Source organism: Peromyscus californicus, unplaced genomic scaffold (assembly GCF_007827085.1).
Source record: "Peromyscus californicus insignis strain IS unplaced genomic scaffold, ASM782708v3 Scaffold_5__1_contigs__length_169319896, whole genome shotgun sequence".
Taxonomy (NCBI): Eukaryota; Metazoa; Chordata; class Mammalia; order Rodentia; family Cricetidae; genus Peromyscus; species Peromyscus californicus.
Genome location: NW_026294573.1, coordinates 1289593 through 1304016, shown reverse-complemented (window position 1 = coordinate 1304016; position 14424 = coordinate 1289593). Strand labels below are relative to the sequence as shown.

The 14424-nt window shown below is 49.6% G+C and overlaps 1 protein-coding gene across 1 annotated transcript in view; it reads left to right on the top strand.

Moving 5' to 3' along the window:
- The window catches only part of Morn1 (MORN repeat containing 1), a 60311-nt gene that overhangs the window by 2826 nt on the left and 43061 nt on the right, over positions 1-14424 (top strand). The window contains 8 exon segments of the mRNA XM_052715173.1: positions 1248-1264; positions 1266-1347; positions 2448-2530; positions 2532-2559; positions 3626-3716; positions 4393-4480; positions 12437-12533; positions 13238-13348. Coding sequence (XP_052571133.1) covers positions 1248-1264; positions 1266-1347; positions 2448-2530; positions 2532-2559; positions 3626-3716; positions 4393-4480; positions 12437-12533; positions 13238-13348 — 597 coding nt within the window.

The following is a 14424-nucleotide window of genomic DNA, read 5'->3' as shown; positions in this document are numbered from 1 at the left end:
TGCCTCTGCCTCCCGAGTGCTGGAATTAAAGCATGCACCACCACCTGACTCTTTATTTTTACCTTTTTGTTTTCTTGTAAACCCCAGGGCCTGTACATATTAGGCAAGTGCTCTACCACTAGTCTATCCTCAACACCTTTCACATTTTGTTTAGTGTTTTGTGTTTTGGTTTTTCAAGACAGGGTTTTCTCTTTGTAGCCCTGGCTGTCCTGGAACTGGCTATGTAGACCAGGGCTGGCCTCAAACTCAGAGACCTACCTACCTCTGCCTCCTGATAGCTGGGATTGAAGGTGTGAGCCACCACCACCCTGTACACATACGTTTCTTATTTTCCTGTAAGCAGGCATAAAGACTCATATCTGAAACTGTTGTCAGAGCTACTTGAAGAGCACCCACTTTTTTAAAAATTTATTTATTTTTATTGTATGTGCATTGGTGTTTTGCCTGCATGTATGTCTGTTGTGAGGGTGCCAGATTCCCTGGAACTGGAGTTACAAACAGTTTTGAGCTGTCATGTGGGGTGCTGGGAATTGAACCCAGGTACTCTAGAAGAGCAGCCAGTGCTCTTAACCGCTGAGCCATCTCTCCAGCCCCGAGCACCCACTTTTAAGAAAGATGGCTCAGAATTTAAGAATGCTTACTGCTCTTGCAGAGGACCAGAGTTTGGTTCCTGGCACCTACATCTCAGGTAAACTTTTTTTTTTTGGTTTTTTTGAGGACAGGGTTTCTCTGTGTAGCTTTTCGCCTTTCCTGGAACTCACTTGGTAGCCCAGGCTGGCCTTGAACTCACAGAGATCCGCCCTGGCTCTGCCCTCCCGAGTGCTGGATTAAAGGCGTGCGCCACCACCGCCCAGCTCAGGTAACTTTTAACAGTCCATAACTCTTGCTTCAGGGGACCTGACACCCACTTTCAGTCTCCATAGGCACTCTCATGCATGGGCACATGTATGTACATGTCCTCTCTCCTCATGTGGATTGAGGCAAGGTCTCATCTGTACGGCTCGTGCCTCTGTGGTCATTCCAACTGAGAAGCTGGCATTCAGGAATGTTTTGGGGGGTTGTTTTGTTTATAGAAGTTTTCCACTAAGTTGCCCAGGTTGGCTCAGACTCCTGAATAGCTAGATTACAGACATGCACCACCATAGCAACTGAAGTTTTAACTCTGAAAAAAATGAGCTCAGCTGGCATGGGTTGGTCTATGGTCATTCTCACTCACCAGCTGACTGCACATTGATTTCTCTTACCAGGTCATGGGAAGCTGTTGTTTTAAAGATGGAAGTTATTATGAAGGTGAATTTGTGGATGGAGAAATCACTGGGGAAGGCTACCAACACTGGGCCTGGTCAGGTTAGCATTGGACATAGGTGGGCTATTGACTGTGTTACCATAAACTCTCTCAGAGTTTATGGACACACAAAGTGCTGTGTGTAAACAGGAGGCCTCAGGCTCCACCAATGAGAGAGTAACAGCATGCAGGCTGGGGCGAGGCAGTGTGAGGCCTACCAACTTGGGTGACCTCTATGCCCCTGGAAGGCCTAACCTAGTGAAAGAGTGCCCCTGGGGACTCCTAGTTGAGGCTCTGCACTTACCTCTTGAGACAACTTGGTCTTCTCCTTAACACCTAGTTGGAATAAAGATTTACCATCCCAACGTTACAGTTTTCTTCTACATTAAAGATATTTTAGGCCAGATGTGGTAACAAATGCCTTTAATCCCAGCACTCAAAACAAACAAACAAAAGATATTTTCAGTCATGCTGTATCCTGGGATGGGCAAACTGCGCCATGACATCTATGCCAGTAGTCAGGGGTATTTCTTAGAGTTTTAGGCCTCACAGTAAACGGGTTGTTGGTGCTCAGGGGAACTTTTCTCTTGGGCTCAGCATTCAGTTGTTTTTAAAGAGCAGGAAAAAAAGGCTCATCCTTCACTGTTCCCCATCAATGCCAGAGAGGATTTCCTAGGACAGTCTGCCATCTCAGCCAGGACAGGAAACACTAGTCCATTGCAATCCACACCAAAGAGTAAGATAAAGAGACAGACACCAGCCAGGTGTGGTAGCATACACTTTTAATCTCAGCACTCAAAAGGCAAAGGCAGACAGATGTCTTTGAGTTTGAGGCCAGCCAGTTCTACATGTAGAGGCAGAGGACAGAGACCTCCATTTGAAAATGGCACCTCAGGCCAGGTAGTGGTGGTACACACCTTTAATCCCAACATTTGGGAGACAGAAGCAGATGGATCTCTGAGTTTGAGGCCAGCTTGGTTTACAGATTAAGTTCCATGACAGCCAGGGCTACACAAAGAAACTCTGTCTCAAAAAACTAAAAAAAAAAGAAAAGAGGAACAAGAAGGAGGAAAGAAAAGAAAAATGGCATCTCCACTGTCGCTGGTTAGGGCATAGCAGAGAAATAGAAAACAGCCTGATTCTTCCCTCTTATCTACACCAGGAAACACCTACTCTGGACAGTTTGTTTTAGGAGAGCCTCAAGGACATGGCATCATGAAGTACAAAGCTGGAGGACACTATGAAGGGGGAGCTCTTCCGTGGCCTGAGAGAAGGTCTGGTGCCCCAGGGGCTTGGGGGCCTGTGCACCCAGATGGCAGAGCCACTGACATAGCTGTCTGAGTTTAGAGAAGACAGGGATTGGCACCCCTTTTCTGCTCACGGTGCAGTTCAGCCCCATCTGAGCCTGTACAGGGACATGTCATACCTGAGCTATACCATCCACCGCCTTACAATTATTTAATGATATCATGGGTCCTCTAGCTTGTCCTAAGGTGGGTCTTCCAGTTTCAGAGTGGTCATTCCTGCTGCTACAGCCATGGTTTAACCAGATCCACTCTTCCAAGGTCCCAGTGACCCTGGAACTCTCAGGTCCCCCTAGAACCTGAGTCAGTCACTTCTTGTATGGTCTGCAAGCCAAAGAGGATAAGAGGCAGATTGAGGGATACCTGTCCCTTCGGGCACTGTGGAAAGTGCCCGACCTTTCTTGTAAACCGAACCCTGTGAATGAGCCTAGCAGGTTCTAGTGTGTATGAATGTAGAGGGAACTTCCTTTTCTTTCTCCAGGTTTGCTTAAATTAGGGAACAGAAATACCTTTGAGTTTCCGAATTGTCCAGAACCTGAGAGTATTGACAGTTCAACAAGGCCACATCTTCATTCACTTTTCCTTGCCCTTTTGGGTTGACAAGCCAAGGGGAACTCAGGCAGAGCATTTCTTTGCTTACCATATACAGTGTTAATTTCAAGACATAAGAACAAACAAGTGGACTCTTAATCATAAATCTAAGCTGTCCACCAAAAAAGAGGTGGTTTTGGAGGACCTGTGGAGCCCCATTCAGAACCTGTAACAGCTAGTCTGGATCATTTTTATCAGCCCTGCTGACATGGGCAGTGGCATTATCTGTCCCTCAATGCATCTACCATTCTTGTTTGAGCAGGCTTAGTCAGCAGGCCTAGAAGGCAACCTGGCCTCTAGAGGGGGCCTTGGTACTCAGCCTTCTAAATCCATCTTCCTGCCAGAATTGGGTGCAGACATGTACCTCCAGGAGGCTAAGGGAGAAAAGGGTCATCACCATCAGGAGGTGTGGAGTGAAGTTGGTATATTTTGGTTCCTTCACTAGGACAGGGGTTTCTGGAGGACCAGGATGGGCAGGTGTACCAGGGTTCCTTCCATGACAACAAGAGACATGGCCGTGGGCAGATGATCTTTAAGTGAGTATAACTAATAGAATGCTGATGGCAATAGGGGTCTGGGTAGGTAGGGTCTGTGGAAGTGCTAACTAGTAGCCAGGCCTTAAATATATTCTGAGCCTTTGCTGTTTCTCTCTGTGTCTCTGTCTGTATTTGTCTGCGTCTGTCTGTCTCTGCCTCCTCCCACACTTGTTGAATCCAGGACCTAGCACCTTTGTGTCAGACTGGTACAGGGTGGACCTAGGTTTGGACAAGGACAATGGCCAGCAGTGCCATTATCTTTGAGGCGGAGGGTTAGAGACTCACCCTGTATTCGGGTGGATTATTACCTGGGTGGATTATTACCTGGGTGGATTTTCACCCCACACCTGCTCTTGAAGCAGAGTCACCTCTCCCATTTCTTTTTCTCTCGTCATTTCCTATTTTGAGTAGCAGAAGCCAAACAAGTCCTGCACAGTGCCCAGCATGTTCTGGAAAGTGGATCCTGCCATGGGGGAGATGGGGTGCATGCAGACATGTCCCCGCCTGTCACCAGCCCTCCTGAGCCAGCTCTGGCAAGGCAGGAGCTCACAGACCATCTGTTCGGGGCCTATTTTTGCCTTGGCCCCGGTGTGCTTGCTGTGCCTGGTCAGAGGAGTAGGTCTGAGTCACTGCAACCACCTGGTTCCTGGCTGAGGGTCCTGTACTGTGCCCTCAGGAATGGTGACAGGTATGAAGGCGACTGGGTTCGAGACCAGCGTCAGGGACATGGGGTGCTGTGCTGTGCCGATGGCTCCACATATGAGGTACTGCACTTGCCATGGGGGGAAGGTGGGAGGCCATGGAAGGACTGGGAGGGAGCCTTGGTGCTGTTTGCCCATACTTCATCTGGCAATGCCTTGGAGGTAATGGACTCACAGTCAACTCATCCTCACATCCCCACACCCACCCTGGAGGCTGACTTTCCTTCTGCTTACTAAGTCCTCCTGTGGAGTGAACTCTGTGCTGTAAGTCAGGTTGACAAGGAGGACTGAGGTCAGCCCCCATGCTTGTCCTTGTCCACATGGGAGGTATGAGATACTGTGAGTTTTGTGGGCAGAAGACAAGACTATACCAGTGCTATTCCTGAGAAATGTGAAGTTTTTGGCCAGGAAAACTGGCATGCTACCAGGAGGGGCACAAGAAGAAACATGGATTACACAGTGCAGGGAGGTCCAGAGGCAGGGCTGGGCTGGTTCTACCGTCCCTGGGCTGACTGCACACCAATTCCTAGCAGGAAGCAGGAGCTTAAGGCCCCTGAATCGGGCTTTTTGGCCACTCCAGTTGTCACAGGTGAGGCCCTGGCGGGATGAAAGCCCACGTGCTGCCCCATGCTGGGACAGCGACACAAATCCTATTGGGGGTTTCCAGCGGGAAGGAAGGAAGGACGAGTTCAGGCTCCAGGCTCATGAGTGTCAGAACTGCCTTGGCTGCTTGATTTCTTGTTGAATCATAGTAACCAGGATGGTGTGATTCATATTTTTTTCCAGATTTCTCACATGGCAGTTAGAGTAACAACTGAAAGGAACAGGCCCCTGAAAGTAGGCAGAGCCCAGCCCAGTTCACGCAGAACTGGGAAGAGTAGCCAGAGGTCTACTGGGGGACCTCTGTAGGAGATTGCCCAGATGCAGGACACTCAGAGTGGTCCCTGCTGAATCCTACAGGCCTTTGGCCCTAGGAAACAAAAACCGACCACCACAAAGCCTGCAGCGCCCTCTGCTGACTCCTGGCATTGTGCCCACTAGCCAGGGAGAAATGTTCAGGGCCTGGCTCCCTGATGGAAATGGAGTGGTGCAGGGCAGCTCCTACAGAGCTGTGGGGCCACAGAAAACCCAGCATGGATGCCCATACCTGTTTATAGAACAGAAGAGTTCTGCTTGGGTAGATCTCAGCCCATGCCTTAGTAGGGATATTGCTGTGATAAAACACCATTAGCAAAAGCAGCTTGGGAAGGAAAAGGGTTGTTTCATATTATACTTCCTGGTTATAGTCCATCACTGAAGGAAGTCAGAATAGGAACCTGGAGGCAGGAACTGAAGCAAAGGTCATAAAGGAACACTACTTACTGGCTTGCTCCCCAAGAGCTTGCTCAGCTTTCTTATAGTACCCAGGACCAGCAGCCCAGGGGTGGTACTGCTCACAGTGAGCTGGGCCCTCCCATATCAATCATTAACCAAGAAAATGCCCTACAGACCTGTCTTCAGGTTAATCCTATGGAGGCATTTTCTCAATTAAGATTCCTTCTTAGTTGATTCTATCTTGTGTCAAGTTGACATAAAAACTAGCCAGCAGGACTGGTCTGGTCAGGGCTGTTGGAGTCTGTGGACACTGCTGCCACCCTGCTAGCCTTGAAGCAGCCTCTGATCTGTCCCTGAGACAGTGCACGTCCTCGTCGTCATCGTCGTCGTCATCGTTGTATATGCTATTGTGACCAGTCACCAGTCTGCCCCTCCCCACTTAAGGGGTCATCCTCAAAGAACCTGTCTTTTACACTATGAACAAAGCAGGATCAAATCAGGTGTTCAATGGAGAAGTACAAGGTAATGAGGACACAAAGGAGTCAATTATTTCCTGCTTGTCCTGTACCCCAACCATGACCATGGCCACATTTATACGGTGTCTTGTTTCTAGTGAGCAGGGCCAGGGCTATCAGATCATTTCCTCCCTGCTGGACACTGTTCCAGACCCTCTACTGTGGATTCACATAAACTATTCCCACATCTCTGTGAAGGGACTGTTTGCCACATTTTATAAACAGGGAAAATGGGACCTAGACTTGGTTTCCCAATCAGTATACCTGGCCCTTCCTTCCCTGGGATTTGAGAAAGGCCTTGCTCCACTAGGTTCCTCCAGAACCCATCCCACTGCTCAGAGACAATGGATGAGCTGTCACCAACAGCCCAGAAAGATACCTTCACACCATCACCTGGGCAGGAGTGAGGGGAGGCTTCGAGCTCCCTCCAGTCCTGTTCCCAGAGGCATTTCTATCCCACAAGTACTCAGACCTGCAGTAGGGCTTCCCTGCTGGCCACTGACTATCAGTGGCCAGGATCTGTGGGGCCCAGGCCTTCCCTTTCTGAACCCTGAAATCTGTGGCACAGCCAAGAAGAGACAGAAGAACCCTGGATGCCTCACTTCCACCGCCAACAGCCTGTAGTATGTCCACCAGGGGGCAGCCCAGATCTGCTCACCAGCAGCAGGCCCAGCCTTGGGTCCTTGTTCCAAGTTTGGATGGAAATGCCCTGGGCCCTAAGGCAAGCAGCAGAGAGGCCTAAATGCCTAAACAGTGAGCACAAGCCTTGAGACTGCCACACAGGCTGAAACTGTTCAAATTGCTGTGGTTTTTCCTGGGCCCAGACTTGAACTCCACAAAACTCTTCATAAAGGCTTCCTCCCTCAGCTTAATCCTGACCCCTGACCCCCACACCCACACCCTGTGGCTGGTCAACAGGAGACCTGAGCAGTGTCCAGGGAAAGGGACACAGAGGCCTCTGGCTTCGACACGCAGGCTGCACCAAAAGCAATAACATGGGCAAAAGCAGCCACAGTCAAGTCCTCAGGAGTGACCAGAGGGTCTGCATCTGGTCGTGCAGGCCCTAAATTCCATATCCCCCCACCCCAGCCACTTTTTTTATGGTGGCCTTGGTAAGGCTAAAGAAAAGTACCTTCTTCAAGGATCTTATGGACACTGAACAGAAAAGGGTACCCAAGGCCAAGAGGAAAGGTGAACGCTATCCAATGCCATCTGGAAAGCAGAGTTCAGATACCATGGACACTCACAACTAACTGCCAGCCCAAGCTTGCCTGTCTGAGACAACTTTCACTGACCTGCATTTGTGAGGCAGCAAGAGGTTTCACATGCCGCCCAAGTGAGAAAAGGTAATTACCCAGTCTGACACTTAGCCCTCATTAGCCAAGAGAGGCAAAGGGTTTCATGAGGCTCTCTAGCTCAGCTGATGACCATCTCTACGCTGGGCTCGCCCACACAAGGGGCCACCACCTGCATGGAGTGGAGGGCAGAGACATCAACCAAGAGAGGCCGTGAAGTGGGAGGGATCATGAGACTTGCTTCCCACAGGCACCACTGTTCTTTATGTTGTCATCAGTCAATCAGGTAGGCTTCTTTTAAACACAAACAGGAAGTGTACCATTCTTGTCCACTTGTGAGTGTGTTCAGTTCAGTGGCATTAAATGCTAAAGTTACTGTGTGGCCATTACCACTGTCTGTTCACAAACTCATCTATATAATCCGACTCTGTTCCATTAAACCCAAACTCCCTGTCGCCTGGAGCTCTTGGCCCCCACCTTTCTTCTGTCTCCGTCTGGCTCCTCAGGGGACCTCTTGAGGGGATTTGTCCTTTAGTGACTGGCATTTCTCACCAAGCATCACGGCCTCAGGTCCATTCTCACTGAAGCATGTGCAGGAGCCTCCTTTTGAAGGCTGAGTGGCCCATGTGCATACACGTCCCATTTCCCTTGCTCATTCATTCCGGTGGACACTTGAACTGCCTCCCTCTCTGGGCCACTAGGAACAGTGCTCTGAGCATTTGTGTGCAGGCCTGTGAGTATGGAGACCCAGCAGTGGAATAGCTGCATTATGTGGCAATTTACATTTTTAATTTTTTATGGAGCTGCCACATTTTTTCACGGTGGTTGTACTGCTTGAAGTTCCCAACAGGGGAACTAATAGAGGTTTCCGTTTCTGCATTTCCTAGTGTCCATCAGGGTCCCCCTCAGCCACCTATAATATTAGCCAGTATTTCCATCTTGTAGGAAAGAAATCCAGACCCTGAGCAGATGTTCTAGGGGAAATCTGCTGTTTCTAAAGGCAAGCTTGGGTCTAGAGACTGCCAGACAGCTGGCATAGCAGTCATGGTAATGTGATTCCATCCACGTCTTTGGTGGGAGCCTCTCCCATAGCATGAACGTGTATATCACCTAAAGCTCTGGCTTCCCGAAAATCAACATTTCCCATATCAGTTTTCCCAGAGGGCAACCTGCTGTTTGGCACACCTGTGCACACATGAAACAGGTGGCTAGCCTTATGGGTGTCTTCATCTGCTGCAGTTCCCAGCTTCCTCCTTTCCTGGCATGTCTGGAGAGTCCCAGAGGCCTGCATGTCACCAGGCAGATGAAGACAAGGCCCTGTGGCTGCCTCCCTTATCACTTGCCTGCCTTCCTTTGGCCAAGAAGGTGCAGGCCAGGATGGAAAGACCATTCAGCCAGGCATGTCTCCACCACTGAAGATCCTGAGAATGTGGAACAGTGGAGCACTCATGTCCAATGGTAGCTCTTCAGGAGTTAGCTGCTCCCCACAATGGCCCCATCCTGAAACCATCACAGCAACAGTTAGTGCTGTTCTAGTGCCAGCGTGTCCCTGTCCCTACAAATTATTACCACTCCACATGCTGAAATCCTAGGAAGACAGTCCAGACCAGTCAAATCCAACATCCTGCAGGCCTACTGTTACTGGAATGCAAGTGAAGCCACCTGCCATCCCTGCAAACTAGAAACCAAGCTCCATAACAGTCACAACCCCAGGAGGAGAGCCTAGCCAACCCTTCACAGGTGACATCACCCAAGGGAACCAGAAGTCCCACGACCTAGCAACAGTCAGTGCTAATTACCCCCTCCATGCCATAATATCATGGAGACCAACTCAAAAAATGTCTGGAGCTTGTTGTTCACCCCAGGAAGGACCAAGATGTGCAAGAGCAAAGAGGTGAACTTTTGCCCAGGATGGACTTGCACCCAAATCCACATCTAAGTAGGGTGTGGTCACTGTAGAGCCCTACTTCTAATAAAAGTATAGGAAGAAAAACAGCATGGGTTAACTGGAAAATGTTTCCCATGATGAGAGGGGCCAAGGGTTTGTTTCCTGCAGTTTATTAAACTTAGTGTGCTCACTGTCATAAATGTGGTCTGCAGCTGTGGCAGAAAAGGGCAGGAATAAGATTGAGCTCCACTCTTTGGGGTCACTGTACAGTCACAGAGCAGACTGCTGTACTCTTATCCTGGGTAGCCTTTACCTGATACTGGCTACTTTTTGCTGTGTGTTCGCTTAGGGTGCAAATCTGAGCCCTAAATGACTTCTATGGCTGGCTATGTCATCATCACCCTCTTCTGTCCTATCATACATATCCATCCTTCCCTGCTGGGCAGAAAGGAGAGCAGGTGTCTCTAATACCCTGGGGCTTTGTGGTGGTAGTATGGTGCCCTGCTCCACCTCCCAGTGGCTGAGACTCACAGACTGATTCCACACTAAGTATGCCCAGGTAAGAGCTGGCAGTTCCAGGGCTCTTGGCTCTCAAGTCCAGACCAGTACCTGTCCAGCTGCCTCCTTGGGCTGCTTCACAGGGACACCATAAAAGGGTGTTGTTATCTACAGGAGGCTGCCCGACACTCTAGGAGTTTTAATAACGTATCTATGATCTGGATGCAAATGTCCAATATAGAATTTATAATATTCAGGCAAGTCCATAGGTTAGTGTCTTTAGTCTCTTGCACAGATCTGTAGCATCCAAGTGCTGACCTGAAGCGGGGAACACCAAGCTCCAGCTCTTACCGTAGGCTCTGATTCTAGCATGCAACCCACTGGCCACCCACCTCAGGAACTATGGCAAATGTTATGGATGGTGAGCACTGAGCTGGAGATGGCAGGGAGGGCTGGATGAGAGGCTCCTGTGGCAGACTGGTGCCACCCACAGCGCTTCACCCACCACTGCCCAGGTCATTGACCTTGCCGGCATCACTGTGTTTGGCACCTCCACATCACTGTGTTTATCACTGCCGGTGCCTGGGCATTCCTTTCTGGCCACATCCCTCCATGGCAACCACCCTATAAACAGGCACCTGGCCACATGCCCATGGCCCTTTCTCCCTTCTTTCTGAAAGCACACACTGGCACTTTCCAGAAAGCCCAAGTGGGCAGCGAGCAAAGAGAAGAAAAACTGCTGTTCTATCCTATAGCTCAGAGCCTAGGACACATTCGAGAGTCCATCAGCCAGAGCCAAGGTGGCCCTCCTGTAGTATCCGCTCAGAACGTTTATCACCAGCCATCTGTGTGTTATTGTCACCCTTGAGAGAATTGGAACAGGAAGGAAAAAGATTGGATACAGTAAGGACAACAGTCACAGGAGGGGGTGGGAAAGCCACTAGAGGGAAGCCAGGAAACTAAAGACTGGCCTGCTTGATGGGACACCTGAATTCTCATGGTAGAGAAAGCCAGACCAAGGGAAGGCCCTTTGCCATGGGTCACCTCCCAGGCTTCCAAGCAGGGCTCCCAAGGCTCAATGTATTCAGTGCAACCTGTGATCTCTGGAGCCAACCTGATGTCTGCCCTCTTACCCCTGCTGCAATCCACATCTGCAGTGACAAGAAAGGATTGTCATAGTCAGTGCAGGTGGCAACCTGCCCAAGGCAAAGTGGACACTCTTCATAGCATAGGACTGTGGGATCCAGTAAAGTGGTGGGGTGAATGATGTCTGCTGGGCTAGGACACTGTCAGCTGAGCACCCACCGTCAGCCACTCTGGGAATGCAGCTGGTTTGTGTTGGGATTACGGTGCTTCCTGTGCTGTTTCAGAGTTTGGGATTTCAGGACTGGAGGAATGGAGCTACCCCAGGCACCTTGGAGCCTAGCTCAGGGATAACTTGGCAACTCTCAGGATGAAGACCCATCCACATCCCAGAGGGGTGAGCAACCAGGCCCCTGCTCACATGTTCCACAGCTGGCTGCTGACCTCTCCTGAACTGAGAGAGGCCCCTATTGCTGCCTGTTGATTGTGAATGAGGCCTAGAGGCATGAGATTTTCAGGGCCAGCAGCTCCCCATCTTGTGGTGGCCATGCTCTCTCAGCGGTCCACACAAAGCTTTCTCTCAGGTTCTCAGGACTCTGACCCTACTAGGGCTTCACCTTCTCACCATAGCCTCTCAGCACCTCTAGGCCTGAGTGAACCCTACCACCCACTTTCCTATTCTGTCTGCATTCTCAGACACTGGCCAGTGTTCCCCTCCCATCAGTGACCATGTGGCCTAGTGGCTCGGGAGTCCAGGCTGCATGCAGAGGGGGTCCAGGACAGAGTAGGGCAGCTGGTACCCAACTAACTTCAGCAGAAGAATGACTTAAACCAAGCCTGTTTTGGGTTGATTTTCCCCAATATAAGTAATTCATAATCAAATAAAACACGATTCTGATTTAAAATTTTTCTATAAAAGTAATCCTCCTGCTGTTTCACACAATTGCTTGGGAATCCAGGTGTACTGTAGAGGAGGCAAAAAGGGGCTTGGAGAGTGGTGCCCCGCCCCCACTCCGAGGTGTGTGTGTGCTCAGGTTGTGTGTTTTAATTGCCTTTTCATTTAAAAGCTCTGGGCATCAGAACAACCCACCTTGGTCCTAGCCCCGTTGTAGTCACAGGTTCAGGTCTCCTCATGATCAACCAAGTGCCACATCTTTGTATTAGGAGGCCTTTGTGCTAAAAGCGTGCCTGTTCAGTGGTGTTTGTTTGCATGGTGTATGCTGTGCCTTTGTTCACCTCTTTCCTGGCGTCATTAAAATTCAAGGGGAGAACACTTAGCAAAGCAAATTGGATCACTCCTAACAGAATGCAGTGCCTCACCACCTAGGGAAGGCTGCATTAACCTCACAGCCTTGGACGGTCCTATAATAAAGGGACCTAGGACTCCTTGGAGCCACCCTCTAAGGCCACCTTGTTCTTTGTGCAGGGACAGTGGCACAGTGATGTCTTCAGTGGGCTTGGCAGATTGGCCCACTGCTCAGGTGTCACTTACTGTGGGATGTTTATCAATGGTCACCCAGCAGGTAAGTGTTCCCAGACTTCCCATGTCCTTGTGAGGTCTGCTGTGGATTGTGTTTCAGCCTGCCCTCGTATCTCTGGTGACCCTGGGCAGCCCCATGGGAGGTGTCAGACCAAGCTGGGATGGAGTGGAACATAAAATCCAACCCTTTTCAGGAAAAGCATATTCTAGTTGATTTCAAAAGGGCTTGTGGCTATGCAGACCCAAGCAGGGCCTCCCACCTATGGGCCTCACAGCTGCAGCCCCACCACAGGCCCCCCAGCCATAGTACCTCTTAGGCCATAGATACCGCCTAGACATGGGGCCTCTTAGCCACAGAATTTTGGAGTTACCTGGTCAAACTATGCTGACTTGACACCCCTACCCCTGCCACCTCTATCAGGTCCTCTTGAGACCTCTACACTCTGACATGACTGCAGAGTAACCCATGTCTACCTTGGGTTGGTACCTTCCTGGCCATCCTTTGCTCCCATGTTATTCCTAGTGGCCTATCCTGAGACTTAGGAAAGAGATGCCGTCTCAGGGGTAGGCCTAGCTAAGGACATGAGTCCTTGATCTAAACCTTCAGCCAACTTGCCTATGCCTAACAGATACCTGGGGGCCCCAGCCCCAGCAGCCTCATCTTGGTAGACGGTATAACAGGGTGAGAAAGAACTGGAGCCCTTGGTTGAGGCTGTTACAAACACTAAAGCTGTGTTCTACCCTCAGCACAGGCTAAGAAAATTGTGGTTCTGGGCCCAGAGGTACTGGAAGTGTTCCAAGGCTCTCCCTTCACATTGAAGGTACAGCTGCAGCAAGATGATGGGGACATTGCCAAGAGTAAGTGTCTTCAGGGTGGTGGTCCTGCTCTTCCAGAAGACGTGGGGTCTAGAGGCTCTTAAGTAGAGCAAACCTGGGTGAGGTGGTGGGGTTGCTCCTGAGATAATATTACAGAAGTCTCTGCAGCCTGGTTTCAGCAGAAGGCTCGGGAGGCCTGTAAGACAGCCAGGAAGAGGTAGTCTTGTGTGTATAAGTATATGTGTGCCTTGAGAGGCATGTGCATTTACACACATGAACGTGTGTTTTGGCACATGCAGACCCTCACTCACTGACTAGTGTGCATTGTACAGAGCATAGAAGATAAAAAATATATGGTCAGCTTGGCTCAGCAGGTCAGCATGGACCGTAACTCAGCTAGGCTAAAGGCAGCCTCTCATTTCCTCTCTGGGGTAATCAGATTTCTTTTTTAGGTAACTGAACCTAAAAGTGGCCCAAGACCAGGTATGGGCCACTGACTTCCTAAAGCCCTATCTACCATGTTAATTCCCAATATTTATTAATTCACCTAAGTTGAGTGCTTCAGTGAAAAAGTCATTATGTGTGTATGTGTGTGTGTGTATGTGTGTGTGGACTGGACAGATGGCTCAGCAATTAAGAGTGCAGACTGCTTCTGCAAAGGACCCAAGTTCAATTCCTAGTACCCATATTCGGTGACTTAGAACCACCGTAACATAGCTTGGGGCTGATAACTCGGGAGTTCTGATACCTCTGGCCTCCATGAGCACTTGTACTCATGTGCACACACACAATATACACATAATTAAGAATAAAGTCTTTAATGTATGTATTAAGTTGGCTTAGCAACTTTATTAAGGTATCATTTACATACCATTAATTTCAGTATTAAATTATTCCATGATCTCTTTCTTAAAAAATGATATGTGTATGTATGTGTTGTGTGTCTCGGTGTGGGTATGCGCACATGCATGTGGGTACCCACAGAGGCCAGAAGAGGGTATCAGATCCCCTGAAACTGACCAGACTGGCCTCAAACTCAATATGTAGCTGAGGCAGGCCTTGAACTGATCTTTCTGTTGCCTTCCAAGAGCTAGGATTATAGGCATGTGCTATCATGT